This window comes from Tenrec ecaudatus, chromosome 13, assembly GCF_050624435.1.
Source record: "Tenrec ecaudatus isolate mTenEca1 chromosome 13, mTenEca1.hap1, whole genome shotgun sequence".
Taxonomy (NCBI): Eukaryota; Metazoa; Chordata; class Mammalia; order Afrosoricida; family Tenrecidae; genus Tenrec; species Tenrec ecaudatus.
In genome coordinates, this window is record NC_134542.1 from 128,928,679 (window position 1) to 128,955,818 (window position 27,140).

The following is a 27,140-nucleotide window of genomic DNA, read 5'->3' on the forward strand; positions in this document are numbered from 1 at the left end:
TTGGTTGACCCCCAATAGGGTCGCGAACTACATGTTAAGAACTGCTGCTCTAGAGGCTCCCTAGAAGAAAGGCCTGGGGATCAGTCTTGAAAAACCAGCCTTGAAAACCACATGGAGGCAAGTTCTACGTGGACACCTACGGATTGTCTTGAGTCCGAATCCCCTCAACAGCAACTGTGCGGTGGAAAACACATTTCCTCGCTGTGCAGTCAAAAGAGGGAAAACTAGTAATACAGATGAAGAGTCAACAGAAGAATTTAACATTTTAAGTGAGACTAAAGCGCTTTATATACTAGTTTTATATGTTGTAATAGGTGATTTAAAAGAGTAGTAATAGGACAAAGAACAGGGATTCGTTATTTCGTGTAAAGAAGTTATTGCTAACTAACCTGTGGTGTGTACTGACACGTCCTAACCTTTGAGTTTGAGATTTCATTGAAAGTTATGATGCGCCTAATAAATATTTCTGTAATTGGCGCTGACATAGAATATAAATATTTTATTACCTTAAATCACTTTTTAGGGGAGTGACTTTAAATTCTGTTTTCATTTGGAAGAACAACTCATGACCCAAAATCCTTTGAAATCACCACTTCACTCTGCATATGCATTTTAAATTCAGGCCACTTTTGAGGTCGCAGAGGAGAATCAAACAGAATTTAAAAGCAATGAGTAGAAAGCACTTTGATTTGTTAGGTTAAAAATTTACATACTAACTATTGACTAAGAGGAGTAAAAAGCATGATTAAGGTAAATACTAAGGTTCTCATTTTTAATTTTCATAACGATCCAAGTAGAATTCATTGAAATAGAATCTGAAATCAACCCAGAGATGTCATTTCACATTAGAATAGTTTCATACAATTTCCTTTGCTGCACAGTGTATGTGTATATGTTTATATACACCACACCACACTAAACTCACTGCCATCGAGTCGGTGCTGACCATAGTGACCCTACAGGACAGGGTAGAACTGCCCTGTGAGTTCCCGAGACTATAGCTCTTTATGACAGTAGAGAGCCCCACTGTTCTCCCAAAGGAAGACTGGTGGTTCAGAACTGCTGAGCTTGTAGAACTCAGTCCAGTGTGTAACCAGAATACTACCAAGGCTCCTTGTGTATGTACCGTGCATATCAACCTCTATTCCACGTGGGCTAGATAATGAAAATAACAGAATATCTGAATGGAGTCTCTGGGTTGCCCAGATGTTTAAGCACTCTATTAATAGCCAGATGATTGGCCGTTCAAGCTGACTTTGACGTACCTTCGAAGAGAGGTCTGTGATCTGCTTTTGATGGTCATAGCCTTAGAACCCCTATTGACTCCAGGTCCACTCTTGCAGTGGATTGACCAGCAACTAGCCTGCAGTGTGCAGGCCATGTTCTTTCACCGTAACGTTATTTCCCCCTAGTTTTTCCCCTCAGGTGTGCCTGACCCAGGCTATGGTATTTTGAGTTGCCTGGTATGCATGGGAAAGTTGATCAAGAAATAAGGAAGACGGAAGAAGAATTTCCGTGCACTTGAATCGCGAGAAAAACATACAGCTCTGCCTTAGAATTACAGCCAGAGGGCTCTTGAGAGTGAGGAGGCCAACACTTCTCTCCCAGACTTTGAAAGTGTTATCAGGAGAAACCAGGCCCGAAAATGGACATTGTGCTGGATCGGTAGAAAAGAGGAAGACTGTCAAGGCAATGGATGGACACAGCGGCTTCACCAGTGGGAACAAGCATACAATTGTGAGGCTGGTGCAGGGCAGGCACTGTGTTTTGGTTGTACATGGGGTGCTGTGGGTTGGGGCCCACTTGACGGCACCTGACAATAACAACAACAGCAGCAACATTTTCCTACTAGTCAGATAGCCTGGCAATGAAAGGAATATATTTATTTGTAAAGAAATTATAAAAACCACTCAAGTTTTAATAGGCGGCAAATGACTCTTTGTCTAAATGTGGCTTTTTAACAGCCTGGTGCTTTGTGCTTAACAAGGCCCAAGTGTTCTCTTTTCACCTGTCAGCGCTATCTAGAACAGAACCCAGGATTGGGAGTACAAGAGCATGGAGTCAAATGTACCCTTGGCCATGAAGAGTCTGGGATTGCTCTCCTCCGTGTATTTGAAATCCACATCTATTTTGTTGCTGTGGACAATACGTACAGAAAAATGTCCTCCTCCCTAATGGCTTCTCCCTCTGCAGTTCAGTGGCATTGGCTATTCCCGTCACACTCAGCCTCCTTTCCCAAGTTGTTCCTCTCCTGTTGACGGAAACCCACCGCCCTCTACGCTTTCTGTCTGATCCTTCAGGTGGCTGTAGTGCATCTGATCTTAAAAGAAAAGGTAGCTTTTTAAAAAGCACAATGCACAATGCTCAAGGCAGACAGTCCAGACTAGTTAAGCTAAATGCTTGTGTTGTTTTAAAAAACACTTCAGGCGATATTCTTGGCTTCAGGTTTAAAGATGTTCTCAGAGCCTTACTTTTACGGGGGTCATTTCCAGAGAGTCTGGCTTCCTTGAGGATTTTAAATTCCACTCTGTGTTTCTCCCTTTTGATTAGGATTCTCCTAAAAAACCTTTGGTCAAAATGTTCGGTGACCGGGACCGGGGTCCGGTGCTGAGTGCCCCTCGTCCTGGGAAACGGGGCGCGGCCAGAAAGGCGGCCGCCCCCTCGCCCGTCACACATGGCACGCTTGTGGGGAGCCTGGTGCTAAACCATTCGTAGACGACCTGCTTCTGGGTCGGGGTTTCGTACGTAGCAGAGCAGCTCCCTCGCTGCGATCTATTGAAAGTCAGCCCTCGGAAAAAAAGAAAAATTAAAAAAAAATGTTTGGTGATGTTACTGAGGCACCAGTTTTTGATGGCCTCAAGGCAAACTGAAGTGGTTGTTCATGGTGGAATGCTCTGTGATTGAGTTACCACTCCTGATTGCTTGCCTCCTTGACCAAAATTGTGAGTCTGAAATCACGAGATGTGCCTCCCATTTAAAGTGTTGTCTCTGGAAGGGGAAGGGTTGTAAAAATGTCAGTTAGTTATAAAGCATGGCTGCAGATCTCTGTTTGCTGAGGTGGAGTGAGATTAGCGTGCACACTCCCTGACCAAAGTGCCCCACCGCACATTGCATTGCTTTAGTTTTATGGGTGTGCTTTCCTCAAGGAATTGCTTGGAGGAAATCATGCCAAGAATGAATTTTTTTTTTTTGGTAATGAGGGTTTTTTTGGTGTGTGTGTGTGTGTGTGTGTGTGTGTATGGTTAAGAAATAAGAACAAGCGAAGCAGAGTATTCAGCAAAGAAAGGGCCACTAACACATCTTTTGCTAGCTTGTCATTTCCTCCTTCTAAGTCTCCGTAATTTCTGTCAGAGAGAAAAGCCTGGTGACGGTTTCTGTCCTGCAAAAAAATCGGCCTTATTGTGGCACCGGAGAGACTTCAGTTCCAATCCAAAGGCTCATTAGCAAAATATAGAGAACATAATTCATATTTAGTAAGGTCAAAGCATCATTTTGCAAGTTAGTTTTAACAGACTTAAACTCTGTTATGAAATCACAATGACCTTTTTTCTAACTTGTCTCAACGAATAAGTTGATATTATTTCATATAAGAAAAAGAATGTAACAGATAATACAGAATAATAAGACTATCCCTAAATAACATTTGTTTATTTGCTTGCATACCTTCTACGCTTATTTTTCAAGCCATTAAGGCATATGCTCCTTCCTAATTTACATACTTTAATATTAGGACTACACTGACCCTTTACTACGCAAAGCAGTGGGTCAGAGCGGCACGAGGCAAAAGACGAGATATGGGTATGGTGGAGGGTTTAGTGTACACTCTGCATACAGGAGGCAGCTGGCAGGTGTGTCCTCTGAAAGAACTGCTTCCGTGAAGGGGGAGGTCTATTATAGGACTGTCGCAGGAGGCTTGGGCAAGAGGTGGCAACGGAGAGGCTAAAGCTCTGGGCAGGGAGGGGGTGAGGCGGTTTTTGTTCTTCATTCTTTTTATCTTTTTCTGCCATACTTCATGATCTTGCCCAGCTAATGTGAAGACTAACTCTCAGACGCTGATTCTTGCTGTGCTTTTAAGCCATTTCATTGTTTTTTGTTTTGGTCATGCAGGTGTTAACTACAGGCCTGTGACTATTTTCTTTCTTTCTTTTAATCATTTTATTAGGGGCTCATGCAACTCTTATCACAATCCATACATACATCCACTCTGTCAATCACATTTGTACATATGTTGCCATCATAATTCTCAAAACATTTGCTTTCTACTTGAGTCCTTGGAATCAGCTCCTCATTTTTCCCTGCCCTCCCCCCCTGTGAACCTTAATAATTAAAAAATTTTAATTATTTTGTCATATCTTACACTTTCTGACATCTCCCTTCACCCACTTCTTCAGTGTCCGTCCCCCAGGGAGGAGGTTATATGTAGATCCTTGTAATTTGTTCCCCCTTCCTCCCTCACCCTCCCTCTACTTTCCTGGTATCGCTATTTTCACCACTGGTCCTGAGGGGTTCATCAGTCCCGAATTCCCTGTGTTTCCAGTTCCTATCGGTACCAGTGTACATCCTCCAGTCCAGTCGGATTTGTAAGGTAGAATTGGGATCATGATAATGGGGGGTAGGAAGCATTTTAGAACTAGAGTAAAGTTATATGTTTCAACATTGCTACACTTCACCCTGACTGGCTCGTCTCCTCCCCACAGCCCTTCTGCAAGGGAGTGTCCAATTTCCCCCACATGGTCCCCACTCCGCACTCCCCCTCATTAACAATGCTATGATTTGGGGAGAAATGTAAAGGGGGTCAGCATTGTTACAAACTGGGGTCATCTTAGTTCTGAACTGGCATTATTTGTATTCCAAAGGCAGTAGATAATTGAAAGTTGATTGAAAGAATGGGTCATTAAAACTTAGTTTTTTAACTCTTACTTGGTTAGGTATCTTATTCTGTCTTATTTGAAATCATTTAAATCAGGGTCTGTTTTTAAAATAGATTCTTTCACTGGATATCACTGTTGGAATTCCTTGCTGCAATAAAAATGAGTTTTTGTTAAAGTTGAGGTTTTATCCAGATATATTAAAGACACTGCAATAGGAATACATTAATGAAATAGTTAATTAAAACAGAGTGAAGATATGGAAACCTTTAAATTTTAAACCTGTTGAATGCTTTGCTGTATAATTAAGGGCTGATTGTTGTAGAGTTAGAAATTTACCCAAGTGTGGAGAAAGTATGTATTACAAAAATACAATGCCCAGAGGATGTACACTGGGACAGATAAGAGCTGGAATCAAGGACAGATGTTTCTAGGTGGCAACAACTTGCGGGGCTGGGGCAATGTTCTCCAGGAAGCTGTATACGCTCTAAACCAGCGGCCAATGTATGGTGCCATGTCTCCAATAGCCAGGATTCATGGGTCCAGGAACCAAGGGGTGGAAGCTGGAGTGGCACCACTCACTATTACTCCTAGTGATCCCCTTGCAGCATTTTTGCTTCCTGGCCCAGCAACCCTGTGTTCCTCAGGCCTGGAGGTCCTGGTCCCGAAGGAAGGAACTCTCCCACCTGGAAACAGCATGGATTCCACTGAACTGGCAGCTGAGAATGCCCCCTGGCCACTTTGGGCTTCTCATGCCTTTGGATCAACAGGTCATGAAGGGTGTCACTGTACTAAGTGGTGTGATTGATCCTGATTACCAAGGAGAAATTGGACTGGTGCTACATAATGGAGGTAAAGAGGAATATGTCAGGAATCTAGGAGATCCCATAGGCTGACTCTTAGTGCTACCATGCCCTGTGATCAAAGTAAATGGTAAATTACAGCAACCAAATCCTGACAGGACTTATAATGACCCAGACCCCTCAGGAATGAAGGTCTGGGTCACCCCACCAGGCAAAACACAACAGCCAGCTGAGGTAATACAGAATGGGTTGTAGAAGAAGGTAGTTCTACCTATCAGTTATGACCATGTGATCAATTGCAGTGTATTTTCTTTATATGTGCTTATTGAATATCTTTCCTTTGTTCATGTATGATATATCAGATACAATTGGACTCAGTATGTTTTCATTTATATGTATGATGTTTGATGATAAGTATAAGTGTGATTTCATAATGTCTGGAAATTATATATGGCTAAAGAATTGTGTACTGGTGCCAAGTTGATAAGGGGTGGATTGAGGTAGTTAGTTTATTGTGCCAACCTTGCCGATAAATGCATGTGGGATTAATTGAAGGGCAGAGAGATAAATGGCTCCGAGAGCCTCACCTTTTTTGTCTCTTGCTCTTTGGTCACCAGACCAGTGTGCGGCTGCCTTGCTTGTTCTGTGCCTCAGTTTGCAAGCTATACTATACCCATGGACTGTGTCACTGTAATTTGAGGTTCTTTTAAGACCTGCTTTGCCACAACATTGGAATTTAGATCTCTTGAGCTGGGGACTATTGGACCCTGTCATCTGGCTGACTGTTGGTGACCTGCCTTGCTGTTTTGCTGCCTGTGCCCGGATAGCCTGAATTGTTCTACAGAGTACTACCCAGAGGCCCTGAAGACTTGAAGGACTGCCTGTGTTTCACAACTGTCTCACGGGAGCAAATTGCACTGAGTCATTTGTATTGCTTTATAATTTAATTAACTGTTTATTTCTTATGTTATATATCTATTTGTTTAAATATATAAATATAATTATTAGCATTCTGGTTTTGTTTCTCTAGAAAACCCTGTCTAACACAACAGATAAACCCCTCAGGACCAATAATGAGAGTAGCAGTACCAGGAGGGGAAGGGAAAGGTGAGGGAGAAAGGGGAAACAGATAACAAGGATCTACATATAACCTCCTCCCTGGGGGACAGACAGCAGAAAAGTGGGTGAAGGACAGAAAAGTGGGAGACTTCGGTCAGTGTAAGACATGAAAAAAAAAAAAACAACTATCAAGGGTTTGTGAGGGAGGGAATGTGGAGAAGGGAGTGGGAAAAAATGAGGAGCTGATACCAAGGGCTCAAGTAGAAAGCAAATGTTGAGAATGATGATGGCAACAAATGTACAAATGTGCTTGACACAATGGATGGATGTATGGATTGTGATAAGAGTTGTATGAGCCCCCAATAAAATGATTAAAAACAACAAAAACCCCAAAACAATGTAGCCAACTTTACAGTAAACAGATTAAGGAAGGAAGAAGGGATTGAATAAAGCTGATTAGATTTTATAAGCCTGTGTCATATGTGAAAATCAGGAGGTTGACATTGGTATTTAGACTGTGGAAGCTTTGCCCAGATTACCAGTGATCCTTGATAGTGTTTGAATTTGGAGAGTGGTGGAATAATCATTTGATGTCCCACCACTGAAATTCTTCTGAGTGGCTAGCAAATTTTAAAAAGCTATTTCTGTTAATATTTATGTTTTAAATAAGCAGTTTAATGTTATTTGCTAATGCTGGGCTTTTAGTGACTTGACTTCTACTCCAAGTGAAAATGTGCCAAGTAGACTTAAGATTATGGCAATCAGTGTGTCAAAGACCAGGGCTTTAAAATATCATTATACTGTGATCTTTTGTAAAAAATCATTTTTCTTTTACTGTATGCTAGACAAGGATGCAAATTTCTCAAGTTCACAACTCCTCCACTGCTGCTACTAAAAAAATCAAATCAAAACAAGAAGAAAACCCAAAAAACAAAAACAAAACTCACTTAATGATTTAAAATGGAGCTTCAATATAACACTGTAAATGGACAACTTGTTCTTTTCTTTCAGATAAATTGAAAATTATCCATCAAGCACATAAATCAAAGGTATGTGTAATATGTTTAAATATGGCCAATAATCCAGCTGATTAAAATTTTAAGTCAGTGTATCTAAAATGTTTTCTATTTGCAGGTACTCATATTACAGCTTTCTCTCACTTTCTCACGGCCATCGAGTCAGTGCTGACTCACGGCAACGCCCTGTGAGTTTCCAAAACTGTAACTGTTTATAGGAGTAGAAAGCCCAGTTTTCCTCTCCTGGAGCTTCTTGTGGTTTTGAACTGCTGACCATGCACATCACAGCCCAACACAGGGCCGCTACACCACCAGGGCCCCTCTTTTACAGCCTTAGTTTTCTATCAAAGAAAAAAAAAACCCTCATTCTTTCTCAGTAGTACATCCAGAAATCATTGTTATTTAAAAATACATATATTATGCAGCAAGCACAGGTTTCACATGAAATACGGTAAGCATCAAAACTGGCAAAGAAAATTGGAGTTTGCATGTAAAGGGAGCTTTTACTATGGGGTCACTCAGTCCCTCTGAGTTTTAGATTCTGTGTCAGAAGAAAAGGGGCAGACACAGGTGAAAAAGATGCTGGTTCTGATTTGTTCCTTTCTCTGTAGTTGTGGGGTTCCTTGTGAGAGCAGCCCAGGACTCTGCCTTTTTCTTAATTATTTCTAATCAGACATAAAAAGTGTTATCATTTTAAGCCCACATGGAAAAAGCACACCGGCCAGTGCGATCACGAGGTGCCAAGGGACCAGGTATAAGGCATCATGCAAAAAAACCAACGATATAAGTGTGTGTATATATGTGTATATGTATATGTATATATATACCATATTAAATGAAGGGGGAAGTGCAGAGTGGAGACCCAAGGCCCAAGTGTCGGCCAATGGAGATCCCCTCATAGAGGGGTTTAGGAGAGGAGATGGGTTAATTAGGGTGCGAGGTAGTACCGATGAAGAACACAGCTTTCCCCCAGATCCTGGATGCTTCCTCCCCCCAACTACCATGATCCGAATTCTACCTTGCAGGACTGGATAGGGCAGAGGCTGTACACTGGTACATATGAGGGCTGGAGGTACAGGGAATCCAGGGTGGATGATACCTTCAGGACCAAGGGTGTGAGGGGCGATGCTGGGAGAGTGGAGGGTGAGTGGGTTGGAAAGGGGGAACTGATTACAAGGATCCACATGTGACCTCTTCCCTGGGAGAGGGACAGCAGAAAAGGGGGGAAGGGAGACTCCGGATAGGGCAAGATATGACAAAATAACGAGGTATAAATTACCAAGGGCATATGAGGGAGGGGGGAAAGGGGAGGGAGGGGGAAAAAAAAGAGGACCTGATGCAAGGGGCTTAAGTGGAGAGCAAATGCTTTGAGAATGATTGGGGCAGGGAATGTATGGATGTGCTTTATACAATTGATGTATGTATATGTATGGATTGTGATGAGTTGTATGGGTCCCTAATAAAATGTAAAAAAAGAAAAGAGGAGAAAAAAATGATTAGGGCAGGGACTGTACAGATGTGCTCTATACAATTGATGTATGTATATGTATGAACTGTGATAAGAATTGTATGAGCCCCTAATAAATTGTTAAAATTAAAAAAAAAAATTTTAAAAAAAGAAAATGATTAGGGCAAAGAATGTACAGATGTGTTTTATACAATTGATGTATGTATATGTATGGATTGTGATAAGAGTTGTATGAGCCCCTAATAAAATGTTTTTTAATAAAATTTTAAAAAAATGTTATCATTTTAATTTACAACATAATAACTGGTGCTTATTGCATTTTAAACTTTCTTCCATGTAGTAGCTGTGTATTCTTTTTTAAAAAAATTTTAAAAATCATTTTATTGGGAGCTCTTACAGATGTCATAACATTCCATAGTTAAATTATAATTCCATAGTAGTGTACAATTGCCACTACAATCAGTTTTGAAACATTTTCTTTCTTCTTGAACTCCTTGACATCAGCTCCCATTCTCTCCTCCCTCCTCTACCCTACCCCACAGGAACCCTTATTTTATTTTTTACCCTGTAATAGTTATCCCCCCTCTTACACAATCCAGTATGTCCTTTCACATACCATTCTGTTGTTCGATCCCATCAAGTGGGGCTATTCAGTCATCCATGCGATCAGCTCCCTATCCCCCACTTCCCCCACCCTCTTCCCGTACCCTCAGGGAACCATTACTCCTGTTGCTGTTTCTGAAGGGTTATCTATCTTGGCTTTCATGTACCAAACTATCTTTAAATACAAAAAGTGAACATACGCAAATCTAACATGATTAATGAGGTAAACAAATGAAGACCATAATAGTAAGGGAAGGAAATATTCGAGAAGTAGAAGATGTTGTTTATCAGTGTTCTACTGCACTCTGGATCTAATTTATATTTCGTCCTTGTTGAGTTTATACACAGCAGTGCATACACCAATTCAACCAATAAAGCGTTTGCTTTGAGCATGATATCAGTAGATCCTAAAACTACACAATACTCAGGACTAACTCTTTACTGATTAAGCAAAGTAGCTAAGCTAAACTATTGTTTGGTTTTGAGAGGGCTTCAGGAAATATTTTTGCTTTAAAGTTTAGATGATCTCAGGGCAATAATTTCAGGGGTTCTTTCAGCCTCCATGGATCCCAAGAGTCTGGATTTCGTAGTGATCTTAAATTCTGTTCTGTATTTTCTCTCATATGATAAGGATTTGTCTATAGATGGTCAGATCAATAGGGTCAGTAATGGTAGCAGGTCACCATTCAGTTCTAGTTTCATGGCAAAGAACTACCCCTTCCAAAAGGGAAAGCAAATGATCAGGTGTTAAAATTTAGCCTCAGTAAACCTGCAGGTGTTCACTTTCTGATGCACTGTCAGTGTGTATTTATTGCTCTCGGTGTGCTCTGTGTGTGTATGTGCCATTGATGGTTGTTTTGTTCAGGATGTTTGTGCTGAGTTATTTTTGTTCATGGATTTTTCTATCATTTCTTTAGTTGCTATTCTTAACATTTGCTGAGACTTTCTGATTTTTCTTTTTTAATTTCGCTGAGATTTTATTAATTTCCCTTGAAGTTACCGCCTAATTTTCCTGATTTCCCCAGGTTGGAAATAGATTTCCCCTATGTTGTTATTGCCTTGGCGTCCTCCTATTTGCCAGTTCTGTCACTGCATCACGGTGTCCTCTTTTTGCTCTGTAGACATTATCTTGACATCCATGGGTCTCCATGTTCAGTAGCATGGGTTTATTTTCGTTTTGAAGCTTCTATGTATGAATTTATTTCTAGATAATGATCTTGTCTATCCCAATCGCTGTGTATTCTCTGCGGTGATTGGTTCTCTGTCTGAGGACTCCCCCCACCCCTTAGCATTGGCAATAGTTCCAAACATGTCTGTTGTGAAATATGGTGACCATTCTGTGGGGGCGTGCATCACCAAGTACAGAGGTGTGGGCAGGTGCCCTGGATGTGGAGATGGGGGGGAATGGGGCACCTGTTGAGCTGGATTTTAGAAATGGGAGAAAGCATAAGAGGAAGGGAGAAGAACTAAGAGGAAAAGGGGGGAAGTAAAACCAAGCAAACAAAAGAACATGCATGTGTTAGCTGACCAACACAGCTGCAGATGGGCCATGGACTCCCTCTGGGATGGGCAGCTGGCCTCCACAGATGGGTGGAGTGGGCACCCATGGGGTGGCTATGGGGGGCAGGGTAGTTGGCTCTCCAGGGGCCCAAAAAAAGTAGAGGAAATAAAAATGAAAAGAAAGGAGGTAAACAAACATGGAGAGCGGGAAGCCCTATGAAGAAGTGGGGAAAAACTTAAAGGAAAAAGGAAAAAGCTCAGTGCTGGAGAAAGTGTTACCTGCCACGTCCGCCCGCCCACACAGGAATGCAGTGTTCAGGCTCTGGGAGTCTACTCTCTGCTCAGGAGGATTGCAGGTGGGTGGCCACTGTCAACCGTGTATGTGACAAGTGGGAGCGACATTGGTCGGTTACAAAGGTTACAAAAGCAAAGAGCAAGGAAAGAGGAGGGAAAAAAAGGAAAAAGAAAAAGGAGGGAGAATTAGATTAAGAAAAAGAAAAGAATCGGAATTGAGGGAAAGGCAAAATAAGGAAAAAGTTGTTTTTTAAAAGCAGCAAAGAATTAGCAATGTGTATGGGGCGTTGACTGGCCCCAGTGGGTAGATGGGGTCACTGATCACGATTAAGAGGACAAAGACCATTCTAGGTGAGCAGAGAGAGCCTACTTCACTTGGAACACTGCTTACAATAAGTCAGTGGTCATACTGTGCCAGTTGGCAGTTTACCACACCTTGTTCACTGTTTTCATTCCGTCTCTTCTTCTCATTGGTATTTGATATCCCTCATTTTCCTTTTCTGTAAAGCTCTGGGTCCCAAGATTGCCATCCATATCCATTTCACCTAATTTCTCAAGCCTTTGTTTTACTGAGTCTGGATAGTTTATCTGCCTTGTCCAGCATCTTGGATCTTCCCCAGCCCCCGCATGTTTAATCAGTTCATTGTTGAAGCCTCTTCACCAACTTTCTGGATGCAGAGACGTTCTTACTTGATTTTATCTAGCCGCAGAAATAGATCCTTGGGTGGCACAAACAGTTAAGCACAAGACTGCTAACGGAAAGGTTGGTGGTTCAAATGTACCCAGCCATGATCCGTGTATTTAGGCCTGATGATTTGTTTCTAAAAGATCCAAACTCACTGCCATTGAGTCAATGCTGACTCATAGTGATCCCCTGTGGGTTTCTGAGACTAACTGTTCACGGGAATAGAAAACCCAGTCTTTCTCCCACAGAGTTACTGGTGGTTTCAAACTACCAACCATGCGGATCACAGTGCAACGCATAACCAGTACGCCACCAGGGCTCCGGTTCCAAAGGATCACAACCGTGTAAACCCTGAGAAGCGACTGTACGTTGCAAGGGGTCTCCACGAGACACAGTCTACTTGCTACAACTCACTGCAACTGCAGTCATCATCAGAGATTCCTCCTCACGCAACAGTACCTTCCCACCAGAGCCCTGAGTTAAATGCTAAACTTTCATTTCTTTAAACATTTCTATTAGCCATCTTATGAGTTCAGGAAACTGCTTGTTAATATTGAAAATCATACCCTGGAGTTAACAAGATCTTGAGGAGCCATGGGTTAGGAGTTGTGCTGCCAATCACAAGGTTGGCAGTTCAAACCTACCAGCTCCTCTGCAGTTCCCATAAAGAATTACAGTCTTGGAAACAATATACAGGTTTGCTCTGAGTTGGAATCAAATAGATGTCAGTGGGTTTAGGTCAGTTTTTTTTTGTCTTCAGTGTTCTTAAGAAAACTTTAAAATGCAGCTGAGGGTATCGAGTTGTCCAAATTCTTTGAATTAACCCTTAAAATCTGGGCATTTCATTGTGTCAAATTGTACGTCAATCTAAAAAATGAAAAACACCGCAATAAGGAATCTCCCCAAAGTGTTGCAAATAGAAATTCTTAGGACATTTTCCATAGGAAATTGCAGAAGATAAAGACATCAGTAACAACAGTTGTTCATGTACACAAACTCAGGAGGCTGTGATTGTAAATTTCATATGCAAGACAAAATAACTAAGAATAGTCAGAACAATTCTGAAAAATAAAATGAAGGAATATGGCAGCGTCTAACACACATTAAGGTATTATTGTTAAGTTGTAGTGATTAAAAATGTGATGCCGTCACATGAACAGACTGTGTCTCAGAGTTGGAATTCCAAGAATAGAACCAAATCTTTGTAAAATCTAGTAAATTTGGCATTTTGAATTTATGTAGAGATGGTGAAAAATTTATTAGGTGGCATTGAGCCAATTGGATGGACTTTTAGAAAAGAGTTAAATTGAATCCATATCTTATTCTCTATGCCAACACAAATGTTCTGGAATATAACAATTTTTGAAAAATGGAATCTTGATATGCACCCTCATGAAGGAAGCATGGAAGAGATGCATGCTGTAGCAAAGTGTGGTGAAGAAATTGGATGGTGCCCGACTACCAGAAAGTGTGAGGTCCAGCCTCACGACTAAAGGGCCCTGAGGAGTGGCTGGGCAATTGAGGAAAAATTAATAGACAAAGAATGCCAGGGTCCACCCTTCCAGCAGTCAGGAATAAGAAAGGGAGCGAATGTATTCCTTAACAGACTTCTGTAGTCTTAGGGTATGCAGGCCCTGCCAATCACACATGTAACAAGGTGGACAGTGACTTTAGCTGCTATGTCCCTGAGCTCATTGGGTGAGTAACCCAAGACCAGGATTGGGGGCAGGCAGACGGGAGTCAACTGCCCTTTGAGCAAGGAGAACAATGAAATTTGCTTGTTACTAGAGGTTGATAACGTCCTTTGGTGCATAGTGAGCAGCCATGTGCTTTTAACAGGCATCTTGAAAGTAGCACTATTGTGGAGGGGTGTTGGGATGAGTTTTATTGTGCAGTATGTGACTAGGAGTCAGCTCTAACTCCCCAATGTGAAGGCCGTCCTGCACCAGAGTCAGCCTTCCAGACTGACTTATGAGCATAGAGAATTTAGCCTTATACATTCTCTTCCCAGTCCTCAGTTTCCCACAAGACAGAGTATGACTGGGGTCTTAAAAGGCATGCTTTCAAACAAGTAGCCATCTAAACGAGATGCCAGCTAAGCCCACAAGGAAGAAGCTCACCAACATCTATGATCCAAGGATTGGAAAAGCCATCATCTAGATCTGAAGGGGGAATGGTATAAGGATTTAAACAGTGAAATTCCCGTTTGCAGGAGGCTATGGATGCAGGGTAAGGCCAAACTACATTCACGGGATCTACACATGGAATAGCCTCCAGTGATTCCCCTCTGACCACAAGTGCGGGATGGGAATAACTGGGTTATTAGGCAGAGTATTAGGGAGATGACTATACTACATTAAAATGATAAATCTAACTTGAATAGTTAAAACCTTCTCACTTAATCTCCCTTTTGATGCATTTTGAGCTTGATCTGGTTTTTACTGTTTGCTGCTTTGTTTATTTGTCTAGATTGGGTCTTTGCTATATTTTGTTACTGTTGGGAGTGTTTTTTACTTTCTTTTATGTTTCTTTCTATTTTCTTTGGTATATGAAACCCAGGTTGGGTGGCTCTGTAGAAATAATAGCTACCGTAAGGGTTGCTGGAGGGTACAGCGGGGGAGGAGGGGAGGGTAATGGGGAGCCAATGTCAAGAAATACAAGAAAGAAGAAAATGTTTTGAAAATGATTGTGGTAGTAATTATACCACACTGCTTGATAGGACCGAACTATTGAATGGTATGATGTCTGGATTATGTACTAATAATAGTGATTTGGAAAGAAAGTCAACTGAATCCAAGAGGGGAATAGTTGAGTATTTCAATGTTTGTTGTAATATGCATCATATTTATAGTATACCCGTGTGCCTCTCTTTCTATGAACTGATAAAAGAGACAAATTTCAAGCCAGCTTTAGTAGGAATTTAAAGTTTCAAGGCATGCATTTTAAAGTCTAAACTTCACTGGTTAAACACAACTTTCCTCTTGATCTTTAATGTCCCCTCCCCTGAATTTCATGACTCCAGTTCTACCTTACAGATCTTAAGGCTGGATAGACCAGAGCATGTACACTGGTACAGATACAAGCTCTCGACACACAGAATCCAGAACAGATAACCCTCTCAGGACCAATCATGAGAGTAGTGATACCATGAGGGTAGGGGGGAAGGAAGGGTGAGAAGGGGAAAGGAGGGGAAACTGCTCACAGTGATCGATGTACAACACCGCCCCCCCCCAGGGGGGATGAACAAGAGAAATGTGGGTGAAGGAAAAGAATGGACAGTGTTAAATATGAAAAATAAAATAATTTATACATTATCAAGGGTTCACGAGCGTGGGAGGGCTGGGGAGGGAGTGGCAAAAAGAGGAGCTGATACCAAGGACTCAAATAGAAAGAAAATGTTTTTTTGGTGATGGCGACATAGATACAAATATGCTTGATACAAATGATGTATGGATTGTGATAAGAGCTGTAAGAGCCCCAATAAAATTATTTATGAAAATAAAAACATTTGAAACTTATTCTAGTAACATTTCAATTGTTATTTTCATGTCACCTGGAGCCTTTTTGCTATAAAACTTTTTTTTAAAAAGGAACGTATGAATAGGGGTAGAGATCAAAAAGGTTAAACACAAATTAATAATTTGTTGCAGGTGGCTGATGAGTACCTAAGTGCCTCATTGTTGTCTTAGTCTAGGGCTATAGAGATGCAAAACCAGCAAAGTATACATATAAATATAGAGAGATTTATTTAAAAAGAATTACACAATTATGATGAAATGGCTCCTGCAACTTTGGGAGCCAGCAAGCCCCGAATCTGGGTCAGATGACAGACTGGAGACATGTGCTAGTCATAGGGTTGCAGGAACCAGCAAACCCCAAATCTGCAAATCAGAAGCCTAGGTCCCAGGAACTGGAGGCCAGTGTTCATGGATGTAGCAGTCGTGAAGTGTCTGCTACACAAGATTTCTTTTAAAAAGAAGCAGATCTCTAGGCCTTTTGCCCTCTCCAAGTGTGGGTTTGAACTGCCGGCCTTTGTAGCCAGCAGCCACGTTCTTACCCATCACACCAGGAAGCCCAGTTTAGCTCTGGTTTGTTGCGAGCCAGAGCTGATTTGGGGGAGAGCCTGATTTTGAACCCAGAGCTAACTCGCAAGTCTTTACTCCAAAATTTGTGGTTTCAGAGAGTGGATGCAATAGGGTCTCAGTTTACATTTGTTCAGACTGTGGGTGCAGTAGCCACCCAATATGTGCCTGTACAGAGCGTGAGTGCAGTAGGGACAGGCACAGTCTATGTCGGTCCAGAGTGTGGGCACAGTAGGGACCCTGTATCTGTCTTTTCAGAGTGGGCACAGAAGGGGAGTGGTACATCTGTTCAGAGTGCGGGCACAGGAGGGATGCGGTACATCTGTTCAGAGTATGGACATAGTAGGAGCTGGGACATCTGTTGAGTGGGGGTGCAGTAGGGACCCAGTATATGTCTGTTCAGAATGTGGACACAGAAGGGACCCAGTATCCGTCTGTTCAGAGTGTGGATACAGTTGGGACGTGGTATGTTTGTCCAGAGTGTGGTCGCAGTAAAGACCTACTAGGCACCAGTTCACGTCCCCTTTTACCAGTAGCTGGGTTATTGAGTGGTCCAAAGCAACAACTGCTATGTTTTATGAAGAGTCTTCCCAAATATGAAGCACATGTAAACACTGGTAAATTGTGGTGTTTATTTGGTTTTAGACGAATGAGCTGGTGTTGGGTTTGGAAGATGACGACAAACTCCTGTTGAAAGAAGACAGGACGCTGAGAGCCGCCGGGATAGGTGAGAACGATGATGTGGTGTTTTGGTAGCGCACAGATTGTCCTGCCACCGACATGTCCCCAGCTCCCCACAAAGCACCATGAGTGCCATCACCGTGGTTTCCTTCCAGCACCTTACGATTGCGCCAAGGACGGGTCAGCAATGTGTGACTTCCCCTTGTTTCCCAGAGGGCCATTGATAGCTGCTCTCCAAATGCTCAGGTACAAACAGTTCTTTTCACGATGCGTGCTTGTCCTTCTACTGAGGGTGACTTTACCTGATTCACACAGTGGTGCCATTTCTCCTTAATATTACCAGTGTTATCTGAACCGAGGCTTTGAGAGAAGTGGACATGGTACCACTCATGGGGGAGAAATGGCACATAAGGTGGTTTCTGATATTCAACCAGGGATGGACACGTTGTAGAATAAAAATGGAAGTTGCATGTGTGTGGCTGAGATGCTACAGTGTAGTCCTTCATCCTGTGTGATATGCTTTGTGACCATTAGATGTCACTCTAATTCTACTTATGTGTACACTTAAAATTTAGTATTTATTTGAGTTCTAGAAGGAATGAAGCTTTTTAAGAGCAGTCTAAACTACTGAACTGTTTAAGCCTTGTGTTAGTCTGAGTAAACTAGGGAAATAAATCCACAGAAACTCATCTATGTATAAGAGAGAGTTTTACATAAAGGGTAAGTGTACATTCAGAAAGCATCCCAACCCCATCCAGTCCAAGCCCATATGTCCGACACCAATCTACAAAGTCCTCTTCAAACTCACAAAACACACACAATGATGCCGAATGCAGAAGGGGTCTCCATGCGGCTTCTCCGGCACCCAGGGCTGCATCAGGGTAAGTCCATGTGGCTTCTCCTCAGGAATGTGTTGCAGGAAGTGAGCCTTGCCAGATGAAGCAGAGAACTAGCTACGACAGCCGCATTCCTGTCCAACCATCAGAGAGCAAGGGACGAGAACTAGAAAGGGAAGGCTCACCGAGCCATTTATTTCTCCACCCTTCAGTTAATCCTACATTGGCCAGGTTGGCACAATAAACCTTAACTATCTCAAGCCTGTTCTACCATTTCATCAGTGAACATGGTGAAACTTTAGAAATCATATCTACCTCATCATTATACATATTTAGTGGTTAAGGGATACCCTTAAGTGGTTCACATTAGGAGATCTAAAATATTTTTTTAAAAACCTTAATGTGAATTCAGTGACAGTTTACAGGATAGATACATCAGTTTTACATTCAACAGTTTATATACATACTGTTTCAACTCATTCCCCTCATCTGGTACCTGTTTATAGCTCTTCCTTCCTGTGTTTCCAATTTCCATTCCTCATTGTTTCCCGGCTAACCCGACATGGAGAGAGGCTGAGGTCCTCTGCCCATCTCTGCTGGACTAGTGGTAGACGCTTTGGTCTCTGACGATTTTGAGTTTTGTTTTGCATTTTTCTCCCATTCATTCCAGGACATTCCTACATGCTCCTTTTCAGAGCATTTGGTAGTGGTAACTGGGCATCATTTAGTTCTGGTCTCAGGGTTGTTGAGACTGATTCTTGCATGGTCCATTAAACAATTTGTTTATCTATCTATCTATAATCTATCATCTATCTCATCATTCTTCTGTCTCATGGGTGGGAAGAAACCAAAAGGTGCACCTTAGATTGCTGTCCTTGAGTTTTTTTTTTATGTATATATATTTTTTATTTTAACAATTTATTGGGGCTCATACAATTCTTTTCACAGTTCATACATATACATACATCAATTGTATAAAGCACGTCTGTACAGTCTTTGCCCTAATCATTTTTTTCTCTTTTCTTCTTTTACATTTTATTAGGGACTCAAACAACTCTTACCACAATCCATACATATACATACATCAATTGTATAAAGCACATCCATACATTCCCTGCCCCAATCATTCTCAAGGCATTTGCTCTCCACTTAAGCCCCTTGCATCAGGTCCTCGTTTTTTCCCCCCTCCCTCCCCATTCCCCCCTCCCTCATATTCCCTTGGTAATTTATACAACGTTATTTTGTCATATCTTGCCCTATCCGGAGTCTCCCTTCCCCCCTTCTCTGCTGTCCCTCTCCCAGGGAAGAGGTCACATGTGGATCCTTGTAATCAGTTCCCCCTGATGTCCTTGAGTTTTTAAGACCACATTTGCTACTCACCAATGTAAGGTCTGGCACATTTTCCTTCTGAACTATGGATTGACCATTGAACTTGGTGTCCCCCAAAACTATACTCCTGATCCCTTAGGTCCAGCAACTCATGCCCGCAAGGTGTTTGGTGATGTTTTAGAAGTTTTCATAACTTTGTCCTCTGTGTGTTCTACCACATTCATGGTTATATTTTTAGCAAAGGTAAATACCCATGTATAACTATCCTCTCTCAAACTTACAGATGTTTATGGGAATATTCCCATTCCCCTCCCATATCTGTTTAGCCTGCATGTCTATCCAAGCATCTGCTGGTAACTCATCAGTATTGCAGGATTGGATATGCAACAGCATTTGCGTTGCCGTTGACTTTTGCAAGCCTCCCAGTGTCTACCCTGGCCGCCATCATTTTTTACCACCCCACTTTTTATTCTATATTACCTTCCTATTCCTCCAAATTATAGGAGTCCTGATGGTGTAGTGGTTACACGTTGGGCTGCCAACCACAAGGTCAGGAGTTCAAAACCAATAGCTGCTCCTCGGGATAAAGATGGGGCTTTCTACTCTCATAACAGTTACAGTCTTGGAAACTCATGGTGGCAATTCTATCCTGTCCTATAGGGTCGCTGTGAGTGGGCCTCGACTTGGTAGCAGTGAATGTGTTTTTGATATTTCATCCAAATCAACACCTATCTACCCTTTAACCCATGACTTCCCCTCCCTCCCTTGCCTTCCTACCATTGGTAACCATGAAGGAATATTTCGTATGGTGCGATAATCTTTTCTTGATTTTTTAATGAAAGTGGTCTCATTGGATTGACTAATTTCACTCAACATAATATCCTCAGGTTCATTTATTTGAATAGTATGAGGTGTTTTGCAGATTGTCATTCTTTAATGTACTCCATTGTGTGTATGTAAATTTTGGTGTAGTATATTACAAATTGGGTTACTAACCATGATGTCAGCAGTTTGAATCCACAAGCTGTTCCACAGGAAAAAGATGAGGCTTTCTGCTACTGTAAAGATTTATATCTAGGTTGTTTTTTTTTAACATCTAGTTTTTAAATGCATCCTCCCCAGTTCTACCTTACAAATCCGTCTAGACTGGAGCACATACACTGGTATAGATAAGAGCTCTCGACACACGGAATCCAGGTCAGATAAATCCCTCAGAAACAATAATGGGAGTAACATTACCATGAGGGTAGGGGAAGTGGGGGGAGAAGGGGAAGAAAGGGAGAACTGATTCAAACGATTGATGTATAACATCCCCACAACCCCGAGGATGATGACCAATGAAAGCATGGATGAAGGGAGACAGTGGATGGTGTAAGATATGAAAATAAGCATAATTTATATATTATCAAGCGTTTATGAGGCTGGGAGAGTGGGGGAGGGAGGGAACAAGGAGGAACTGATCCCAAGGGCTGAAGTAGAAGAAAATGCTTTGAAAATGATGATGATGAAATATATACAAATGTGCTCGATGCAATTGATGTGTGGATTGTTATAAGAGCAGTAAGAGACCCAATAAAATGATTCATAAAACACCCACATACCCCCCAAATATATATATATATATATATATATATATATATATATATATATATATATATATATATATATATATATACCTCCTAAGAAACTTAAAAGTTGCCCTGTGAGTCAGAATTGACTCAATGGCAGTGAGTTTGGTTTGGTTCATTGCTGGGCCTTGAGGCTGCTTCCATCTTTTGGCTGCTGTTGAACAGTGCTGCGATGCCATTGTGCCCACTCGTGCCACAGCTTTTCTTCCTCTGGGGTATATACCAAGTAGGGCGGCTGCTGGGCCCTGGGGCATGCTTTGTCCTTCTTTTTGGAGGAAGGCCATACCGGTTTTAGTTGCATCATTTTTCAGTCTTTCCAGCGGCATAGGAGCATTCCAGTCTCTCTGTACCCGCACCAGCATTTGTTTTCGGGGGTTGTGAAACTTTGCTTTTACTGCTAGGGAGAGGTGATCGCTCATTGTTTTGATTTGCATCTCTCAATTGGCGAATGATTTGGAACATTCCTCCAGATGTCCATTGGCTACCCGGATGTTGACCTTCAATGACGTGCATGTCCATATACTCTGCTCCTTTTTTTATTTGGAAGAGCAGGCATGAGAAAGTGGGGTCGAGGTCCAGACAGGAGCAATGGATCCTCTCCTGTACTACGATTGGACACATATATTAATTCTGACCTTCTTTTGACTATTTTGATCGATGAGAGTTTAGGAAGCTTAACTTTCTGTCATTTCTATCACTAAGCCAATGGAAGTATGCGACTTCAAGTTTCACGAGTCCCTGGAGATTTTGTGATATGCTTTCAAAGCTGTGATGGGTTTATCTCTCACTCCCCTCCATTTGTAAATCACTGACTGGACATAGAATATATTATGTGATCTCATTATTGTTTAAAAACGTGTATACTGAGGACAAGACAAGATAAAGTGTATCTGCTAGGTTACAGTTCATCCAGCTCATGTGCAGCTTTATTCCAAACAACCTATGTTTACACAGGGCTCCAGACGAGTTCTCTCAGTAAAGAACTTGTTAAGGTCTCCTGCAGAAAACATGATCCAATCAGAAAGAATGGCTTCTAAGGGCATCTGCTGCGCCAGTTGAATACATTGGGGAACCTTGTCCCACCACCATACCGTCCTGATTTTGCCCCTCCAGGCCTCCTTGAGAGCAGACTTCTTTGGGGAAAACTCAAAGAGTATTTTAAAAGAACACGAGGTGAGGCCTCGAGGATGCCCGCCTGTCGTTGTGATGTCTAAATCCCAGAGCAGAGTTCGTCAGGGAAAGGTGTGAGATGCAGAAGCCCAACTTCAGAAATGTGTAGGCGTCAATGGAGGGAATGTTGAGAAACAACACCTGCACGATTTGATAGTTTTGTCTCCAGGATTTTGTATCAATGTGTTTTGGCTTACCCTCATATTGACATGTTTGCATGTGCATATGGAGGAAAGATCATATACCAGAATTTTTTTAATCGTTTTATCAGGGGCTCATACAACTCTTATCACAATCCATACACACATCAATTGTGTAAAGCACTTTTGTACATTCATTGCCCTCATTATTCTCAAAACATTTGCTCTCCACTTAAGCCCCTGGTATCAGGTCCTCATTTTCTCCCTCCCTCTCCGCTCCCCAATTCCTCATGAACCCCTGATAAATTATTATTTTGTCATATCTTGCCCTGTCCGATGTCTCCCTTCACCCACTTTTCTGTTGTCCATCCCCCAGGGAGGAGGTCACATGTAGATCCTTGTAATCCGTTCCCCCTTTCCAATACACCCTCCCTCTACCCTCCCAGTATCGCCACTCATACCACTGGTCCTGAAGGTATCATCCACCCTGAATTTCCTCTGTTTCCAGTTCCTACCTGTACCAGTGTACATGCTGTGGTCTAGCCAGACTTGCAAGGTAGAATTGGGATCATGATAGTAGGGGGGAGGAAGCATTTAGGAACTAGAGGAAAATTGTATTTTTCATCGTTGCTACGTCGTGCCCTTACTGACACGTCTCCTCCTCGAGACCCTTCTGTAAGGAATCTCCAGTGACCTACAAATGGGCTTTGGGTCTCCACTTCACACTCTCCCCCCTCCACCTCATTCACCATGGTAAGATTTTTTGTTCTGATGATGCCTGATATCTGATCCCTTCGACACCTCGTGATCGCACAGGCTGGAGTGCCATATACCAGAATTGTGGAAATTTTTTTTTCTATAGGTGGTAATGTTGTGAGTAATTAGTTTTTGTTTTACCTTCTTATCTGTATTTTCTTATTGTAAATTTTAAGACCTTGACAGCTTACATGTATCACTTGCATATTAAGGAAATATTTCTTAAAAAAAAACACCCTTAAAGTTGGAGAAATTGGTTTTGAATGAAGGCACTGCATTTTACTGCTTTTGAACATCTGTAAGTCACTTAGCTTCTTTGAATTTCTCTTGCTTTTTCTTTAGAAATGTGCATAAGTCAACCTTTTTCTGAAGGCTGTCATCAAGACTGAGTAAAAGAAAGTATGTGAAAGCGCCTGGAAACACCCAGGCAAAAGTTTCTTTTAAAATTCTTGGTATTTTATCAATTAGAAGCCATGCGGGAAAAGAACCTGGGCCATTTGTTTGAATTTTTTGAAACATGAGGATATTGATTTGTTATCAGTTTCAAATTTATATATGCATTCAACTACCTCTGAAGGTTAGAATCAAATCCCCCTTTTTGTGTTTCTTGTTTTAAGGCCCTTTATCTTTGTTCAAGATCATCAATCTTTCCCTGAGTTCTCTACCAGTTTCAGGGCAGTCTGAGAACTCCCAGCTGCCTCCTGCCCTGGTCCTCAGCAGCCCCGGGGCCCTGTTTGGCGTGACTTCCGGCTTGAACAGTGCTGCTGTGCTCTGGGAAAATTAGTCATGGGAGGAGGGATGGCCACTGGGCAGCAGCAGCAACAGATCCTACAGGAGAGTTGTACAAGCGACACTTGAAGCATGAGCTTTTTCTAGGGAATGTCTCCTCCCTGGGTTCTGTGTCTGGTTAGGATTTTCAGAGGTTGCAGAGAAAAATTCTAAGGCATCACTGTGCCGCTTTTCCCCACTCGATCTCGGCATGGAGCTGTCACTCTGATGGCACGGCCAGTTGCCATGGGAATAATGCAGTGTAATGAATATGTCATTATGACTTTCTGCAGGAGTCAGCAGAGGAAAGGCAAGGCTGTGAGGGGGGACAGTGGAGGCAAACCGGGTTCCAAGCGGGCTCTTCTCGGGGAGAAATTATCCAGTTCCTTCCATGCCCTGTTCTGTGGCCTGTGGATCTCAATTGCGTGTTCTGTGTCTGATGCCCGGGGAAGCTTTTGCCTGTGGATTTTTGCTAAAATAAATAAGTAAAACAATTTCCTCTGTAAAAGGATTGTTATGTAAAATTGAAAGATTTTTCACTTTGAGGCTTTGGTGGCTAACAATCATAGCATTAGGGACTAATTGTTTATAACGTAAGGCTAGAGTTTTTGTTATTTTTATTTTTTTAATTTTGTTTCACAATACTAAATATTATCTTTGAACCTGCTGTGGTTTAGGAACTGAATTGTGACAGGGCAGCCATCGCCAATTGTTACCCTGTCACAATTTAGTTCCTACAAATTCACAGAGCAATTATATTTTCTTAGAAAGATTTAAACAAGAAACAATGGGCTCAACATATGTGATTGTCTAAGGCAATAGAATAGTTCGTGTCTAACGAGAGCCTTGGTGGTGTAGTGGTTAAGTGTTGGGCTGCAATTCACATGGTAGGCGGTTCAGAACCCCCAGAAGTAGCTCCACCAGAGAGACTGGGCTTTGCACTCCCGTAAATAGTTACAATCTCAGACCCCCTCAGGGGGTTGTGTGAGTCAGCCTTGACCCCATGGCAGTGAAAGCCAGATGTTAGAGTGTTCCTCACCTCTTTTGAGGTTTGATTTTCTGAACGTGACTTCTGTCTTGCATTTAATCTGAGTCCTGCCAAATTCGTGTGTCAAGTTGAAGTGTAGGATTCACTGACTCTCACTTCTTTCTCATGATGGCGTATAATTTGTCCTTCCGCAGGGATTGGGCCCTTTCTCCATCCTTTCTGGGTAGTACTGTCTCCCTCTGATGGGATGCCGCGGAAGCTGAGCCTCTTGGGAACAGTGGGACAGTGGGGTAGGGCCTGAATTATTAGGGCACCTGTCTCAGTCTGGTGTACAGATTAAAATGAAGCCTGAGACTTGAAAGCATACAGTAAATATTTGTTGATAGATAAGATCATCGCAATCAGCTGAGGATTCAAATGTATTGCACTGGATTTTTAGTAAGTTTTTACATTTAAAATTGTTTTTTTAAATTCCTTATTCTTTTAAAGTCATTATTGCTATGTATGTGAGTGGTTAATAGTTTATGCATTGTAAACAATTAATTTTGTTTATAAAAGTTTAAAGTCTTAGTTTATGTTCATTCCATTAAACTTGAAAGTCAGTATTTGAAGGATCTCAATGTATTAGTAAGACGGGGTGAGCTGGCCCGTGTTTGTTGTCCTAGATTCGCACGGCCCAGCACTCTGCGCGGCGGTGCACTTCTGCCTGCAGCGCCTTTCATTTAAAATCAGGCGCCCTAACATCCACACATCACAGCCTTCCTGGGGGTTTGTCCAGAACCATTGTTTTCCTTCGGCCCTATTAATTTTATCAACTAGGAATACACTGAGAGGTAGCATTCATTCAAACATAGTTGTATCCTAGTACTAGCTAGGTGCTTTCTATAGACAGTCTTTTAAATGCTATTTTTTTAAATGTGGGAATTAGGTGAACGTTTACAGGGCAGAGCAACTTTCTGTTCAACACTTTATGCACATTTTGTTGTATGAAGGAGTCCTGGTGGTGTGCGGGCTACGTATTGTATTGCCTGCTGAGCACACCGTCGGCACTTTAAATGCACTAGCCGTTCCCGGGGGAAAGATGAGGCCGTCTGCTACTGTAAAGATGTGCAGTCTGAGAAACGCGAGCGAGCGGCTCTCTTCTGTCCCATCCTGGGTCACGGTGAGTGAGCTGACATCCACTTGATAGTAGTGGGTTGGGCAGCCTTTGGTTTTGTCTCATCTTCTTTCTTACAAGCCTGACAATGTAACATCACTCCGTTCCCTTCTACCTTGTGTTTCCAGTTTCCACTCATTTCTCTGCCTGCCCTCACTTTCCCTGCCTTCTGAACTTTGTTCCTGGACAAAGCGTTCTGTTTTGACCTCAAGTGCTATATTAATCTAAGGAGTACATACCTGCTGAGTGTTATCATTCACCTTACAGACATCTGTGTGGCTTGGCTAAAAATTGAGCCCAGTGGATGAGTTCAGTTTGGGGTATGACAGGTGACTAGGGGCCATTATCTCAGTGACACCCCCCCACCCCCATCTTTTTCAGACCTGTATGCCTAGCGTTTTTTGTGATTTTGTTCTACATTTTTCTCCTGCTCTATCCAAGATCTTCTAAGAGGTCTCTTTAAGAGTGGTGGATCATAGCAGCCAGATTTAAAAAGAATTTGAGAAGCAAGAACTCATGGAATAATGGTAGAACATGGCAATTGTATAGCAGCCTTGCAAATCTTTTGTAATTTGTTTCCCCTTAAATTGGAAAATCCATTTACAAGAAACCGTCTCTAAATTCTCCCCCAAAATGTATTTTTTAACAAAAACAAAACACTGTATCCTATTTCGTTTTGAGAAGCGTGTGCTAAAGTTTGAAATCTACTTCATATTTTACTGTTGGGTGTTCAGAGTGATTTTTAATTTGTGGATTTTTCTTCAGTTTACTAAAGGTGCAAAAAAATCACTCACCTGATGTGCTTGCATTTCACTCAGTTGCCAAGCTAGTTTGTCCGGAAAGACAATGCAGTCATCCAAAATGAAAATCGTGACCCTAGATGATCTCATTTTGATCCTGTGTGATGAGAGCTGGCTTATGTACTTTATATACATAATGGATTCATCCATAAGCTAATTAGACCCAAGAGAACCTGTGTGTCATAATAAAAGGCCCTGTCAGTCCTTTCTTCACATCAACTTGTTCGAAGCCTATTATTTGGTAACTGAAGAGCTACGCTGCCGATTAGCTTCTTCAAAGCTAGATGGATAAATGTCAACTGCGGCAAGTGAACATTGTAATTACAGTTAGCATGTACCGAGCAAAGTGCTGTGTGGGCAAAGCACTATGTAAAGTTCTGTATGTAAATAGAACCTCCCCGATACAACCTGTCTCTGTAATTATTAAGAGGAGGGATATGCCTTTGCTGACTCTCAGTTAGAAAGAAGGTTAGAGCCACTTGCCAATTACACCAGTCCACCTCTGGGCAC

The 27,140-nt window shown here is 42.0% G+C and overlaps 1 protein-coding gene across 2 annotated transcripts in view; it reads left to right on the forward strand.

Annotated features, from left to right (window-relative positions):
* Nucleotides 1–27,140, forward strand: part of C13H2orf76 (chromosome 13 C2orf76 homolog) — a 60,742-nt gene that overhangs the window by 31,894 nt on the left and 1,708 nt on the right. The window contains exons 4-6 of one of the 2 annotated variants that reach the window (XM_075530263.1): nucleotides 7,742–7,779; nucleotides 17,024–17,105; nucleotides 17,215–17,305. In XM_075530263.1, coding sequence (XP_075386378.1) covers nucleotides 7,742–7,779; nucleotides 17,024–17,105; nucleotides 17,215–17,305 — 211 coding nt within the window. The remainder of the gene's footprint in view (nucleotides 1–7,741; nucleotides 7,780–17,023; nucleotides 17,106–17,214; nucleotides 17,306–27,140) is intronic. The other variant, XM_075530264.1, reaches the window with a different exon arrangement.